Raw genomic sequence first — 17,438 nt, 5'->3', positions numbered from 1 at the left:
CTCCAAATATCTCATAACTATACTAAAGTAGATTTGCATGATTCACAACCAATTTGAAATGGGAGGAAGACCATAAACTTTGGACTTTTAACTATTTTCTAGCTTTGCTAGATTCATACCACACCAAAATAACTGAGTAATAGAAAAACAACAAAATGACAGAAAAGTTCAGTTTTTACACTTTTTTTTATCAGTAAGAAACTAAAATGGTTGTGCATGAATAAAATCTTCTGTTTCATTATTATAAGACAGTTTGTGCACTGAGCTGCCAGGACCTTTTCTTTTCTTTCTTAAAACATAAGTCCAAAGAGTCGTGCTGACAGATTTCCAACATTTACCACAGCAGCATTTCTTCATTGTGTGGAAAAACCGAAACATGCACTTCCCTTTCTTATATTACCATTTCTCAGGGATTAAATGTAAAGTCAAACTTCTTTACACTGACAGAAAGGTGGATTTCACTTTTCACACCTTGAGGCGACAGTTGTAATTTGGAGCTTCGTAAATTAAATTGAACAGACTTGGTCCAACCCACTTAAGATCAGAGCTGGCTATATGTGGCCAACACTGTAAAAGGACTCTGACATCCCTGCTTTAAGGCCTTTAAGGTGATATTGCTCCTTGCAAATAAGAAGTATTGAACCGCAGGGTTGTGATATCTATTTTTAGTGACATCATAGAGATCCAAGAGTAGAAAAAAAAAAGACTGTCCAAAGTGGAGTGTTGAGAGTCATCTACAACCTGAACTTTTGGCTCACAGCAATTATCTGTACATATGTTAAGCAGCTTTAGTAAGAGTATCCACCACTGTAAAGGTTTAAATTTGCCAGTAAATAACAGATTATGTCCACATCAAAGTGTTTTTTTATTTTTATCTCTCTGATGTCACACATTTGGTTCCACCTCCATTGTGAACCACGACATTGTGGCTTAATTTCAAAGCCTTACTACAGATGTACATGTGATTCACATTTATTTTTCCAATTAAAATGAATTTTTCCAACATCAAATGCAGCTTCATTCTTAATAAGCTTTCTTAAAACACATTCCTACAGACCTAATCTGTGATCGATGTCATGCCCACTTTATTATTTCTACAGTCATTTTGCAATTTTCTGTCTTTTTTCTCATTATTGCACTGATTTCTCAACTTTACCTTCATTTTATCTCCTTTCTTGCCTTACTGGGCGTCCCATATGTTCTCCTACTTTATCTATCAAACAATTTCATAAATACTGTTTTAAAAACTGCTGTATAAACAATATGATTACTTAATGAATACAAACATGAGTATGAGCTTGCAGATGTATGTGAGTCTTTGCAAACACAGTATAATTCAGGGACAATAAAAGCATGCAGGGCTACGTTTTGTATCACAAACACGCACACAGAGTCACAGCATTATATAATTTGCTCTAAAAGCCTGGTGTTGGTGGAACAGTGTGGCAGCACTTAGTGTGCGACACCGTGACCTCTGTCATGCAGAACGTACACACCGACACATGCATAAGCAACACACACACAAACCATAGATGGTGAATACAGGAAGAAGGCTTGGAGCTAAGAGGAGGTTAGCCACAGAGAGAAACAGACTAAGAGAAAGAGATGAAAAGAAAACACAATGAGAGAGCGAGCGACTGAGGGAGGTCTGGAGCAAACCGATGTGGCAAGAATAAAAGTGATGAAAGGAAAGATGCAAGAGATTAAAGTAAAGGAAGATGAAGATTGTAAGATCAGGTAAGACAGAAAGAAAGAGGATGTCACCTCCCTTACTCTTGCTGTCAGAGAGAGGGGAGGAGAGCGAGAAGGCGGGAACGAGGTTGCAGTATGTGGCAAGCTTATGTAAGTGTACTGACGGCGTTCATCACCCGTCTCCTGAGAGTGCCACAGATGCATGTGTGCACGAAAGAAGAGAGAGGAAAAAACCAAACCCACACCCGTGCGCTCGCGTGCACTCAAATAAACACCTGCGTGCTCTCGCTCGCCAGTGCACCCATAGGCAAGTGCACACATGCACAAAGGGCGCCTGGAGAGGCTAATGTGGCATCACCAGTGTGTGAATGTGTGTGTGAATGGGTGGATGACTGGATATGTAAAGCGCTTTGGGGTCCTTAGGGACTAGTAAAAGCGCTATATAAATACAGGCCATTTACCATTTACCATCTGTTTGTTTGTCAACATCTGTTGTTGTCATGGTGTCCAGGGGCCACTGTTCCTGTCTGCAGCCTTTCTAACCACATGTCCCTGCCGTCTTTCATAACGTGCTCAAAGCTAGGGGCAAATTTAAATTGATAAACTTTCCAAGATTCTTAAGAAAAAAAAGCACTAAAAAACTTTTGAGTTATAAAGCTGGAAATGACCCAAATTCAGACATTAGGTGGTTTTCCCCTGAAGGACTTCCTTCATAGCTGTTCTAATGGAGAAAGCAGTATCTGCTCTGGGTTTCGTACTTCTGAGCACACCAGCATTGACACACTTACATTCAGAGGTGCTGATAACAAGAAGCACCATTTTTAAATAACTCGGCCGCTTACAGCAGGAGCCAGATGAAGAACAGCATGACAAAAGTGAAAGTCACCAATGGATAAATGAGGCGCTGCCAGAGATTTTATATCAGAAAAAGATGGTGAACGAGGGAGAGTAGAAGGTGGAAGACGAATGAAGAGAGCGGGAGTAGTGGGAGATGAAACAAGGGAGTGAATTAGATAAATGAAGCAGTGTAAACAGGTGTTGCTTGTGACTCAGTCTGCTGTAATGCATGTTTGTCATGGCTGCCACACACTCAGAAAGAAGGGATGGAGACAGCGTAGAGGTAACCTGGTGAGTACTCGTCTGCAAAGGCCCGCATGTAAAAACATCATTACTTAGCTTAACTTTTGAAGACTTCCATCACGTTGTCTGAAGGAATCCATCAGTGCCATGAAAAAATGTCCAATTATGAAAAAACAGCTGTTAGCACAGTTAATAACACTGACTATGATTTAAATCACATCCATCCAGTTTTTCAAGTGGCATCATCCAGGATTCTATGGTCTCCCCAATTATTTTTACTGCTTACAGGTTAGGTGAAATGATTGAAAACATCCATCCTCTTCCACTTATCCAATTTAGGGTTGCAGAGGGACAAGTTCACTGTACTTAAATGGTCTCCACAGTCACCAGATCGTCATCCATTAGAGCACCTTTGGGATGTGGTGGGACAGCAGAGTCATATCAGCCAACAAATCTGCAACAACTGTGTGATGCTTTGGGGTGAATATGGACCAAAATCTCTGAGGAGTGTTTCCAGGACCTTGTTGAATTTCTGCCATGAAGAATTAAGGCAGTTCTGAAGGCAAAAAGTAGGTCAAACCTGCCACTAGCAAAGTAACTAATGAAATGGCTGGTGAGCATACTTATGAAGTATTATGGAAACAATCAACACTGACACTAACTATGTATTTACTAATATAGAAACCGTACTCTTTCTTCCCATTTCATTTAGACTTGCCTTAAGTCCTCATTTTATTAACCAATCACGACATTCTGCCCTGGTTTCCAGACCTAGATATTTCCCCACTTTCTTAACATCTCTCAGACAAAAATTCAAAAACACATTTTTGTTAATATCGTTTTCTCTTTCTCCTAAATTCTGTTAACTTCCTCACTCCATTTTTCTCTTTCCTTCGCTTCCAATTTTCCTCCCGCCTTCTTCTGTCTCTCACTTTATACCAAATTCGAGAAAAGCCTGATCTTTGCTAACAACTGTCTCTTCTCACTTGCATGCCGTCCTCCTGCTCCTCCGTCCATCTTCCACTTTCTTTCTTCTTCTTCTTCTTCTTCTTTCTTTCAGATCACTCACTTTTATTGGTACGAACACTTATGTGTGACAATACTGACGGGATTCCCATTTGTCAGGGCATCTGTAGTCTGCAGACTTTCAGAGTTTTTCATACTGCCACATTCTTGTTGTGTCAACATACACAAACACAAAAACACACGTGCTTGGATTTCGGTAAGTTGAAGAAAGAAAAAAAACAGAGTGCCTATGACTACACTACAAGAGGAACTCCAAGAACTTTAGTATAATATAAACAGTAAAAGGGAAACATTTTGTATGTGGTTTAAATTTCTTATAGCTGATCTGTAGCTAGCAGATCACGTGAAAATTTAAGTTCTTATCAGTCCTAAATCTGCCCTATAACAGACTCAATACACTGTCCTAATTAATAAAGGTCTAAAAGCCAAATCCTATGCTCGGTGATGGACGCAAACTGTCCAGGCTGTACCCTGTCTCCCACCCTAAGACAGCTCGGTCACTTTCCAGCTCTACTTTGCTCCAAATCAAATATTAGACATGCCAGGATTCCTAGTGAAGCCAGAACCTGCTAACGCTTGCTTTTAATGGACACAGACTGCTAAAACATTGCCATTCACACCAGTTACTCTGGTGTGCCCCCAAGGGCTTCAGATGACCGCTCGTGTTCAGCTTGTTGCTGCTACTGTGACTTGTGCTAAAAGCTTTAACATCCCAGTACACCAGTGTGTTTCAAGGGTATATATGTACAGAGTAGTTGAGCACTAATGATGTAATTCCCTATATTTAAGACTGTCCACTTGTGATCTGATCAACCATAATGTATGTTAAAACCAAATGTCAACGCAATAAATGGACTCAAATCCATCAAAGTTTCAGCCTTACTGTAGAGAAACTTGGAAGCAACCTACTTTTCCACCAATACCAATACAACAACAGCAGCTGCAGGAATGGAAACAAACCGTTGTAGTGTCTGACTCCAAACATTTCCAATTCAAACTCCCTCCAGAGATGAAAGTCTTTCTATCCTGTTCTTCATTCTCTAACTGAAAGCGCACGAGCTGGGTCTTCAGCTGAGCATTCAACTTAGTGCAGACTCCAGGGAGAGAGGATCAACCTGGGGCAGTGTTCCTGGATTTTCTTCCTGTACACCACTTAACACGCCAAGAGTAGATAACAGGTGGTTGTTGTTCTCCACCACCAGAGAAACAGAGTGACCCCGATTTTGGCACAGCTGTCACACCACCAGCTGTCAGATACAGAGATTTTAACATGAAACGTGTGATGTTAAGGAAACAGTAGTTCGTTGCAATATAGTTGTTGCTTATTTTAAACAGGTACTGCTTGATTTGAATAATTCAGTCAGTATTATATTATGTGATAACTATGCTATGTTTGTGTTTACCAAAAGACATAAATAAGACAAGATAATGTAATTTACTGTAGTAAGATCAAAATCAAAAGAGTTGTGTTTAACCCTTACATCCATTCATCATGCAGTAATTTTGGACTTTCAATTTCTTTGAACCGTTTTTGGATTTTCTCCAATCCGTGCATGGTCAGAAGTATTGGTTAAATGTTTGCTTGCACCTTGAGCCTGATGCTACCACCGCAATGCTTAACAATTAGTGCAGTGGTTTACGATGGAAAGGTTAACCTTTACTTCTCCAAATATACCTCCTCTTACTGAAGGCAGATAGCTCAATCTTTGGCCGTGTCTCAAATCAGGGGCTGCATCCTTCAGAGGCCTGAAGGATGTATTATTACCCACTTAAAGGACATGCATATCTCAGCTGGCATCTCTTTTGACCCAGCCATGAACTGTCTGCCTCAGTCGCAGCTTTTTGAAGACATGCATATTTTCTGCAGCAGCTCCACTTCATCTTTTTCTCAGCAAACCCTTCTCGTCCTGTTCATCTCCTTTTGCTTCTCATCCATTTCAGAATGTCTTATTAAGCACTGACAATTCTCTCTCTTCCTCCTTCCCTCTCAGTTGCTTTACTTCTTACATCTTCTCACTCGCACTCTTCCATTCCTCCCTCTCTCCCCTCAGTCTACATCTGAAGATGTCTTATTTTAAGAGCCGAGTGTCACTCGCGCAGTCTCCAGAATGCCATGGGATGTTTTGAAAAATACGACTTTCTGCTTTCTGTAAGAGTCTCGCTCAAAGGACTACTCTGCCAGCGCTCCAGCCAATTATACCTCCCAGCAAGGTGTAGTAGGTGTCAGCCCACTCCAGCACCAGCAAACAGCAGGAAGGCAGACCGTTAGTCAGTTTCCTCTGATTTAATGTGAGTTGCACTGCATGGAAGCATGACAGATTTTTTTTTTTAAATTAGTGTATTATTGTCACAAGTTGGAAACTGATGAACAGTGAACATGTTTCAATTGTGCAAACTGCCCATAAAGCTAGCTCCCATAATGTATTTACTTAGCTAAATCCCCACTGTGTATCAAAAGCTGTATTAAGTAGCGACATTTCTATTTCTTCTTAATGAGGCTTCCACTGCCTCATTAAACAAAAACAGTCATTTTGGGTTTTCCTTGATTCATCGACAAAGTATAAAAATTAAAATAGTTATGATGCTTTTTTTTCTCCACGTTTCCATTTTGAATTAAATGGGGTTTTTTCAGTTTAATTTCAATTGGTTTCCCGAGTGAGCTTTTAGGTTTTATTATTTAAACTCTTGAAATTGCTGTCGTTCAGTATTTAAACTAGTACAATTACCATATAGCTCCACTATGGCTACAAGAAATATTAAAAGCCTACACCAGGCTTTACTTGTACTAAGCGAGTGTAATAATGTTATAAAGCTAGATGCAAATGATTCATGCTTGTCTGATTTGTTTGATAAGTATGCAGTCCCATTGATCCAACTATGTTTGTTTGCAACAAACAGACTCAGACAGTTCCTCCCAAAAGCCATCAAATACATTTATGTCCCCTGTCAGACAAACAGAAAAGCCCTTAGAAATTACCGCCATGATCACAGCACTTATTGTCTGCGTTTGAAAAGATGTTAAAAACAAATTCAAGACACATTCAGTATTGGCTGATAGAGTCATACCAAAAAGAAAGTAGTCACAGAGCTCTATGCAGAGTCGAAGCATAGACTCGCATAGCATAGAAGTTGTTTTAGCTGCACAATGGATTCTCTAAAGCTTTTTTTTTATGGCTCCATCAATTTATATGATAATTTCTTAGCAGGCTTGCATTATATTATCTCCTCTGTCACTAATACACAAGGACAACTAAGCAGTTTTCATCTCTTCCCTATGTCCCATTCACACCAGTGTTTTTCCACTATAACTACTCAGGAAAGACACCCTCCATAACTCCAACTCCCCTTCACGTTCTCTCTTTACTTCACTTCTTCCCACCATACCAGAGACATAAAGTGCCCTCCTAAATCTCCATGTCACCACGCCTGCCAAGGCAAAATAGCTCCTGCCTCCATCCTCTTAAATCCTTTGCCCTGGAAAAGCACTTCAAGCCCCCCACTCATCTTCTCTTTTTTAATATCCCCCATTCCCGTTAATCTTTTGCAGCACCAACACACCTTCAAAGGTGAAAAAGTCATTCACTTTTCCTGCTCTCCATGTCTATTTATACCTCAAACTACTACTACAACACTTGAAAAGCCTACACACATCTGTCATCCAAAAGTGGGCACACCAACTTTGTTTTCTGTCTGGGGATTGAACCCCAGTCTTTTTGTCTTTTTTGGTGTGGTTTTGAGTGGTACCAAGTACCAAAAGCAGCATAAATAAACATATAGTGCTCAAACACTTCCTCAACACCTTTCTTTACAGATTTGAATCACAAGTTTGCCTGTTTCAGCAAGTTTGTTTGTAGTGGGTTATCATTAGCATAGTCAGCATAATGACTGATACAAAGGTAGCATTCAAATTTTAAATATGCATATAACAAGTACAAGAACATTAGTAAGCAATCACAAAGTTTAAAAAAAATCTTATTCAGCTAATGTTTAATGTATCATTCAGCATGCTTTATTAGCATGTCAGCTGCAGGGTAGCATACACCATTGTTAGGCATGTTAGCCTATTAGCATGTCATATATGCATATTAAAAGTTTCACTTACAAGTTAGCATGTACAAATGATTCCGACATGATATCACATAAAACTATTAAACAGTATAATGGTTACCATGTTTAGCATGAAAACTGTCACTTTATTGTGGATATTGCAAACTTCACTAGATGTTCAGATGTTCAGCTCTGCTTGCAGGAATGTCTATAACCTTTAACTGTAAGACAGTTTTGAACATTTTGAAGATTACTTTAGGGTATGATTTTTTTCTGTGCTTTTAAATTTTCTCTACATTAAACAACACAAAAGCGTTTAATGTTTAATTAGTAGGGCTTGTGCTAAAGATTAAAGCAGAAAATTCTGATTTGGTGCATACTCCTTAAAGCTTCTCACCTTAACCTGTTTGATCTTCCTTCCCCAGGAGGGAGAAATGCCATCCCTCTGTCTGGCACTCAGCGTGTCTATAGCCTCTCTTCAGATCTTTACCTTTGTCACCTCTTGCACTCAAGAGAGATAAAGCATTTCATTTTCCTGCTCTTACGTCTCCCCCAGTCCATCTACGTATCTTCCTTGACACCCCTCCTCTCCTCCCCTTGCTCTGCCCTTTCACTTCTGCTTTCATCTGTCTGGCAGTATCCCTCTGTTCCAGAAAGTTAGAAAGTGTAGGAAACAGACATGTGGATGGACGGGAAGAGACACAGACTGCCTTGGGGTTTTCCAAAACTCTGTTTTGTTCTCTAACTCTATCCCATCAAATCTCCATATCTTTCTCGCTCATGCACTCGTTTGATCCCTCTAGCTCTCCATTTTTTCCCCTCACTTTCTGTCCCATTAAATCTCTCATTCGTTTGCTGGCTTTGTATCTGCTCACTCTTGTTCCAGCTCATTATCTCACTTTCCCTCCCTGTCCCTTTCATCCTCCCTCTTTTATTTAACCCTGCACCTCAACCGCTCACCAGCCTTCACCCTCTGTTCCTCCCTAGATTTTTGCTTCTACAGTGTACATCGGCTAGCATCCTCATCTCCTTTGACAAACCCCTATATAGTGAACTATTAGGTCCACCAATTCCTCAACAACATTACAGGAGGTGTTCTATTTTGTTTGTTTTTTTAAAAACAGAGCAGGAGTCGCAAGTTTGATTCCCACTCGGTATCCAGTAATGGTCCTGACTAGACCCCCTGCCCCATGCTAAAACTAAGCCCTGGAATGGCGCAGCTACATCTGCAGCCTGTCCGCAGCTTGGACACAAACATTTCACTACATGTTATACTGAGTATGTGACAAACAAAATTTTAATTTAATATATTTATATAAAACCTACTGATCTCATTAAATACATTAGAATGGGCATCATATGCATAGAAATACACTAATAGTTTAACTTAGAAACCTTCAATTATGAATGTGACTAAGATTGGAGAGTTTTCATCTGGCAAAGACCAATATAAATGTAGAATGTTTTGTGCTGGTGTGTGGGTTTATAAAGCATAGTGTATGTGGTCAAACCCCGCTGCATGTTAAAGGTGCTACAATCATTGAGAATAACTGAATATGACACTAGACCACCAGCATCTTAGACCAAAACAAGCTGATTGGACACAGCTCCCAGCCAACAACAACAAAAGAACCCATGAACAACCACTGAACCGCTCCAGGTTTGTAAAATGACTATGACACTGTCAGCTTCTCTCTTTGCTTTTAATGGAGACAGATTTTTTTGCCAGGCCTTCTGACATCTAAGATTAAAGTTATCTTAATCCCTCTCTCCTCTGCTCTGCTTTCTTATTGTCACTTGTCTTACTCCACTTATATACACACACAAAGTGAAATACAGGGAGTGCAGAATTATTAGGCAAATGAGTATTTTGTCCACATCATCCTCTTCATGCATGTTGTCTTACTCCAAGCTGTATAAGCTCGAAAGCCTACTACCAATTAAGCATATTAGGTGATGTGCATCTCTGTAATGAGAAGGGGTGTGGTCTAATGACATCAACACCCTATATCAGGTGTGCATAATTATTAGGCAACGTCCTTTCCTTTGGCAAAATGGGTCAAAAGAAGGACTTGACGGGCTCAGAAAAGTCAAAAATAGTGAGATATCTTGCAGAGGGATGCAGCAGTCTCAAAATTGCAAAGCTTCTGAAGCGTGATCTTCGAACAATCAAGCGTTTCATTCAAAATAGTCAACAGGGTCGCAAGAAGCGTGTGGAAAAACCAAGGCGCAAAATAACTGCCCATGAACTGAGAAAAGTCAAGCGTGCAGCTGCCAAGATGCCACTTGCCACCAGTTTGGCCATATTTCAGAGCTGCAACATCACTGGAGTGCCCAAAAGCACAAGGTGTGCAATACTCAGAGACATGGCCAAGGTAAGAAAGGCTGAAAGACGACCACCACTGAACAAGACACACAAGCTGAAACGTCCAGACTGGGCCAAGAAATATCTCAAGACTGTTTTTTCTAAGGTTTTATGGACTGATGAAATGAGAGTGAGTCTTGATGGGCCAGATGGATGGGCCCGTGGCTGGATTGGTAAAGGGCAGAGAGCTCCAGTCCGACTCAGACGCCAGCAAGGTGGAGGTGGAGTACTGGTTTGGGCTGGTATCATCAAAGATGAGCTTGTGGGGCCTTTTCGGGTTGAGGATGGAGTCAAGCTCAACTCCCAGTCCTACTGCCAGTTTCTGGAAGACACCTTCTTCAAGCAGTGGTACAGGAAGAAGTCTGCATCCTTCAAGAAAACATGATTTTCATGCAGGACAATGCTCCATCACACGCGTCCAAGTACTCCACAGCGTGGCTGGCAAGAAAGGGTATAAAAGAAGAAAAACTAATGACATGGCCACCTTGTTCACCTGATCTGAACCCCATTGAGAACCTGTGGTCCATCATCAAATGTGAGATTTACAAGGAGGGAAAACAGTACACCTCTCTGAACAGTGTCTGGGAGGCTGTGGTTGCTGCTGCACGCAATGTTGATGGTGAACAGATCAAAACACTGACAGAATCCATGGATGGCAGGCTTTTGAGTGTCCTTGCAAAGAAAGGTGGCTATATTGGTCGCTGATTTGTTTTTGTTTTGTTTTTGAATGTCAGAAATGTATATTTGTGAATGTGGAGATGTTATATTGGTTTCACTGGTAAAAATAAATAATTGAAATGGGTATATATTTGTTTTTTGTTAAGTTGCCTAATAATTATGCACAGTAATAGTCACCTGCACACACAGATATCCCCCTAAAATAGCTAAAACTAAAAACAAACTAAAAACTACTTCCAAAAACATTCAGCTTTGATATTAATGAGTTTTTTGGGTTCATTGAGAACATGGTTGTTGTTCAATAATAAAATTATTCCTCAAAAATACAACTTGCCTAATAATTCTGCACTCCCTGTAGAAAGCAGAGCAAAGCCTGCACTGTTTGTAATCACTCTTTTTTGTCTCCCTGTAACAGCCGAAATAGCCAACAGCTTCCAAGGCAGGAGCTCACATATATCAACATGAATGTGTGGCCGGACAGGGTAAACTTTATAAGGGAGTTGAACTTAATTTGTGGCTCCGGACACCTTTACTTCATTATTCACAAAGCAAATCTTTGACTTTACCGTTGGGTTGTAATGTTATGTTTAACTTTAGGACCAAAGTGCTTATTCAGCCAGCTGATGGTCACTCTGCTCACATTGGGTAAAAGTATAGCAAATATGAAAAAGACATGCTACCTTGACTGTGATGGTCATATATAAAGCATCTTGGACATTCACACAGACTGTTTTATTCATAAGAAACAGAGTGATTTGATGAGGAGTGGTCTGAAAGATTCTTTAATAGGAGTTCCTATCCAAGCCGAGTCCCTACCTCTTTTTGGTGGTACTTGATGGCGAGTTTGAGCTTGGCCAGATCATGGCACTGTCTAGGGTCTAGTTCCTCACTCTGGTCGTTGTCTCTGTGGTTCAGGATGGTCTCAAGTTCTCTAGAACTCCTGGCCTGATCCAGGAGGTCCTTGGCGAAACGCTTGCACTGCTGAGACAGTTCCTCATACTCCTGACGAAACTCATTCTCCACCTGAAATAAGGGTGGAGTAAGATTAAAGCTGTAGGATTAATGGGAAACATGTGATGGCTCTTTGATTTCCTCAGTTTTAGATTTCCATCTGGTGTTGGAATAGCTTAACAGCATCACAATCTCCTTGTGGACCCCAAAAATGAAAGTATTATTTGACATAAACCATTCTGAAGTCTGCATCATAGAGACTCAGTATTGGAGAAGAAGTGTGTCTGTTCTTGTTACCTGAGAAAAGACTGCAGGGATTATAGTAAGGTATGGTGAGAGTCTTTTTGCTGTTACTTTTGAGACGATAAATACTAGAAAAAATGTGAGGCAGGGGGAGACTAGTCACTCTTGACAGCATAAGTGAAAGAAATACTTGAGGCAAATGAGTAAGAGGAAGATGATGCTGAATGCTACTCCTTCCACAGTTAATTTAACATCCCATCAAGTTTTAGGAGGTTGCTTTCCTCCAGTACATCTGTACCTTGGCTGTTTAGAAAAGTAATGGGCTATGTATGAAGAGAAGGAGTTTTGTTAAGTTTCTTCTTTTGGTCAACAAACATGACATCAACATCCATACCTTGCTGAGTTCTTTGAGTTCCCAGCCCAGTCTGAAGGCAGTGAGGATGGGATCTTCACTGGACAACGCAATGAGAGATGGTGAGGCCAAAGCCTTGTAGATGTTGAGTCTAGACCGTGAGTGTCGAAGGCTGTCGACCTACAAAGAATCAGGAAAGGTTTTTACCCCTCCTTTAAGATTTACATTAACTACGAGACTTGCAGAAGGCACCGTTAACATTGAGAAACAGTTTCAATCGGTATAACAAAAACTAACACACTGGCCATCTAACAGTTATGTTACACATGTAACATAACTGTTCCCAGAGTGGATGTTCAACATGCATGGTTCAAGTGTTTTAACTGCAGGCCAACTATGTCATAGGGTAGCATCTATCACAGACAGAACAAGATGGTGAACTTTAGTTTTTCAGTTTTGTCTTCAGATTTTGCACCAGCAGTGTGATAACACTCGTTTAACCAGTTTGTGTGAGTGACTATGGTGTGGTGTGTCTAGACTATGAACAGTCTGTTAACGTTTAGTGTTCATTGTAAATATAGATTAATAGAGAAATATTGCCTAATGCTTTAATGACTTATTGTCTGTTTGAACAAAGTTCTTTTCATTTCATTCCCTGGGCAAGACTAAAAAAAATAAGAGCAGCAAAGCAGCTTAACGGACATTATTTTTATCATTATCATTAGGGATGGGTACCGGTGTCCGGTGCGTTCTGACATAAACGGTAGTAACCAGACCGAAAAGCACCGCACATTTCGGTGCTTTATTTCGGTGCTTTTTTTTCCTGAGCTGTGATACACTTTAGATTCTAGCCAATCATTTTACGTTTCCGAGGATAGTAGGCGGGGCCAGGTACGTACGTTCTGTTAGAGCAGAGCTACAGATTAAAAATGTTCAAGGCGAAGCGGTCAAAAGTCTGGCTGTACTTCACAGCAAAATATGCAAACTCAGCAGCAACAAGTGCTTTAAGCTGATACTGTGATACTGTCAAAGGAGGTAACACCAAGAATCCGATGAAACACCTGGCGACGCATAGCGTTTTTTTTAAAAGCCCAGAAATGCGCCGTATTTGATAGCTTGCTGCGAGACCTCACACCGAGCACATCTACTGCGGGTGGGTTGCCTGTTATGCAACATCCCCCAAAAACAGGAAGAGGAGAGTCCTGGCCCCTAGTCCTGCCAGTGTAGCAGAAATGATGACGGATGATGGTGGCAGCAGCCGTTCTTCTCTGCGTGAGTAGCTAATTTACGTTGAGTAGGCTAACCACGTTATTACATTAATGCATGTAAGGTGAACTAGCAAACATCATCATAGCTACATGCTGCTGTCTTCTTGTTTGATGGCAGATACTCCCTTCACCCTGGCTAAAAAGGCTAAAATGACCAAAGAAAAAGTGGGAAACAGCTGAACATGAGAGGTTTAGGACAAAGTTTGTGTTTTTTTCCATTGTTTAAGCACTGCTTCCAGCCAAGAGTGATACCATATATGCCCCATAGCTGCAGAAAAGGCTAACATTGTTATATTTTTACAAAAAACAGCTGAACATGAGAGGTTTTTGGACCAATTTTGTGTTCTCCATTCTTTAAGCACCGGTTTAAGCACCGGTTTGAGCACCGGCACCGTTTCAAAAGTACCGATTTGGCACCGGTATCGGATAAAACCTAAACGATACCCATCCCTAATTATCATCATCATCATCATTATGGTGGAGCTGGGGTAAATTCGGTTTAAAGTTGCAGACTGCACCTTTTCAATTTATATAACAAAGCTGAGATCTACAGTATTCCTGTGTAATAGAGTTGGTGCTGCCTTGTATGGAAAGCATAAATAGAAGACAAGTCTATTTTTACATTGGATCTGAGGGAAATTTACTAAACCTATTTGCTGCTCTCAGGCCTGAAATGATTAAACAAGATTTCAAGAATTTACTATAAAGCAGTTTTGTACCATGACCTTCATAAAAATGTTTAAGTCTTCAAATGTAAGGCTCAGAGCCTGGTTATATCACTAAAGCATGCTCATTCATCTTTCATATTGTTGCAAAGTATAAAGTAAGAAAATTAAATGTGGGCGAGTTCAAAAAGTTGAAATGATGTTGGAAATTTCTGATGTCTAATCTAGGGTTCATGCTGGAAGTTAAAGTTTGTAAAAGCAATTTCAATATATTCAAATATAAATGTTTAGCAAACCAAACACAATGCAAGCAATGCAAAAGATGCAGCACTAAAGAACGAAAATCCCTTACCTCTGAGCTGGATACACACTCAACACAGTCGCATCGTATCTGATGTGGTCTGGGTATGGTGACCTACACAGAGCAAAAACATCAAACAACAAATCACTGATAAAATAAAGATCTCGCTTTATTCATTGACCATCAAGACAGACAAAAAAAGAGCTTACTACTCATTATGTTGATAACTTGTGCGTAAAACAACCATTACCTTCCGCTGGACAAGCAGCTTGATAATCTCATAGTTGTTTGTATGAGCAGCAAGCATGATGGGAGTTATATCTGGGGTGAACTCTGAAAACTGGCTGTCCATCATCAGAGAAGGAACCTGTAGGAGAACAAAGTAAAAACCTCTTAAACTGGCTGTTATCTACCTTTTAATATTTGGGTAAAAAGCCTACTGCCAACCGCCAGTTAAACAGGAAAAAATGACTAAGAAACACTTTTATTGTCCAATTAAAAAGCTTTGATTCAGCTCCACATGTGACACTGTTACATAGGGGGAAAACTGGAAGTGAAAGACAAATTAAGCAAATGATGAATCCAATCAAACACTCTTGAATCAGATTAAAAAAAATTAAATTAGTGTAATATATTTGATAAAAAGAAATTTCCTGCTTGACAACTCTGCAGAGGTATATTATTTAAAGCCACATCCTCTCCAAAACTCATTTTATCCCTCATGGATGCAGCTCTGAACACCAGCTGTACCTGGGAGAGAAGAGGGGAGTGGAAGATTGTTTGTTTGCCACGTGAATACCAGGAGGTCTGTCATTACAGGAAGACAAAGGAGAGATGGAGAGAGAAAAACAAGAATGTAACGGCTGCATATAAATAAAGAAAAAGAAATGCAGACGCATGTTAACAAGACGCCTTAACTAAGAGGATACAGTTTTCTAGACTAGTGCCACGTCTTCAGTCTATGATGCTATCGATCACTAGGTTAGTCCAGCCCATAACGGACACGTTACATCTGCTTCATATAATCTGTACAAAATGTAAACACGACCACTTGTAGCTTTACAGTCAGTTATATCAGGGGGCTGTGTGCCAGACTGTTTCTTGGCCCAGAGCAGGAACTTTCTGGAATCTCTGCCTGGCAACCTCACAAAGACAACAACAAGAGTGCCAGCCATATGTAGCAGAGCTTGGAAGATTGTTTTTGAGGCGGAGATCACATCGTCTTCAAACAAAATGCTGGGATCTTCAAAACACCCAAAACAGCTGGGAGTGCACTGCCATCAAATTTGTAATCTGCAGCTTTAAACGTCAATATGGAGTTGAGTGGTCACAAATCATTTTTAAGATGCAACACAAATGTGCAGTATTTGCCATCAATTGCATTTCCCCAAGTAATTTGATGTTATATTTATTACTGCGTGTTTTATTAATTGTTCTGCACTAACCTCTGTAGAAAGATAACTGCTATAACAATAAACTTAAAAAATATGTATCAATAGAAACGTGGATGGTAGATTTTCTTGAGCATATTTTAATAGACTCTCTTCAAAAATAACAATTCTTTAAAATCTCTTCAAAGTTTTGTTGAAGCATGCTAGAAATTAAAACTTTTTTGAGAAACTATCACAACACAAAGATGTGTGTAAAACTCCATTTACAGTACAACACAAACCACATCTGGCCAATGTAGAAAGACAAGGTACAGGCCCTGCTGCTGAGTGAAAAAGAGGGTAAGTACATCAGAGTGTCTGTGTACTGCTATATTATTGGGTCCTTGTCATCCAGGTCATAGTTGACCTGAGTTAAAGGCAACTCAAACTCACACAGAAGGCTTCTTCATTTTCCTTCAGATCAGGAGTCCCAGGTATTTAACCACAAGTGCAGTTTCCATAGGCTGGTGGTGGTTTATAAAGGGAGTAAAGTGTAGTTTAAGGTCCCAAGTATGTGCACACTTGAGCCAGTTGAGGGGTGTTTACCCACTGCAGTCGTGCTCTAGTCCAGACCTCCAAAATCCCAACTGTGTGTCTCTGGAAGTGGATGACATAGGCATCTGCCAAGTGCAATATTCCAGGAACAGGAGAGGTGTGAAAAAAAGAAAACCCTTCAAAGATCAAGACCACATTCTTTGTACACCGTCTCCATCAACAACAGAGCTCTCTGCACATAGATGGCATGCAGTGCTACACCAGTCTAGCAGGGGAAGCACTGCAAACAAGCTGAATAATGCGTACTGTTGTGTGGACTCTTTAGTCTTTTGGTAATTTCCAATTGTAAATGGCACAGAATAGGATTAATGGTTTAGAAAACAAATATTGCTCCAGACACTCAACTAGCCAAATGTCAACAACCTTGAGCTTTGCTGAAACGACCAACAGAACATGGAACATAAGAGCGATCAATGTTGAAAATGAGTGTAGAGATCTCATTAAAAATAAAAGCTAAAATTTATTTAAAAGGGTATCTTAATCCACTACTAACAGTGAAGGAGACATTCGTGATCAATTGATGGTATATTATATAAAGTTGAAGGCTGTCTTATGCTGAAACCAGGACCCTAAAGTAAAAGTTAAGAATGAGGCTGACAGGGTGCTGGTATGTCAAAGAAAAGCACACACACATGTACTCCCAGACATCTGAAGAAGAGAGAGGAGGAGGGGCTGAGGAAGGAGGGTACACGTGTGGACTCTTTCATGTCTCAGAGGGAGAATGACGGAGAGTGCTTCTCCTCACCCTTCCAATCTTTCTGTCTCCATCTTTTCTGCTGCCTCAT

General features: G+C 40.3%; 1 protein-coding gene across 1 annotated transcript in view; it reads right to left on the bottom strand.

Moving 5' to 3' along the window:
- The window catches only part of trpc5a (transient receptor potential cation channel, subfamily C, member 5a), a 217,915-nt gene that overhangs the window by 94,118 nt on the left and 106,359 nt on the right, over positions 1–17,438 (bottom strand). Inside the window, exons 5-8 of the mRNA XM_086275570.1 lie at positions 14,919–15,035; positions 14,720–14,782; positions 12,477–12,614; positions 11,705–11,911 (exon numbers count right to left, since the gene is read on the bottom strand). Of these exons, the coding sequence (XP_086131696.1) occupies positions 11,705–11,911; positions 12,477–12,614; positions 14,720–14,782; positions 14,919–15,035 (525 nt within the window). The remainder of the gene's footprint in view (positions 1–11,704; positions 11,912–12,476; positions 12,615–14,719; positions 14,783–14,918; positions 15,036–17,438) is intronic.

This window comes from Aulonocara sp. 'chitande type north' Nkhata Bay, linkage group LG3 (genome assembly GCF_057382095.1).
Source record: "Aulonocara sp. 'chitande type north' Nkhata Bay isolate Kocher_YH1m ecotype deep benthic linkage group LG3, A_spYH_male_GT1.1, whole genome shotgun sequence".
Taxonomy (NCBI): domain Eukaryota; kingdom Metazoa; phylum Chordata; class Actinopteri; order Cichliformes; family Cichlidae; genus Aulonocara; species Aulonocara sp. 'chitande type north' Nkhata Bay.
Note: the sequence above shows the minus strand (reverse complement) of the source record. Positions and strands in the feature narration are given on the sequence as shown.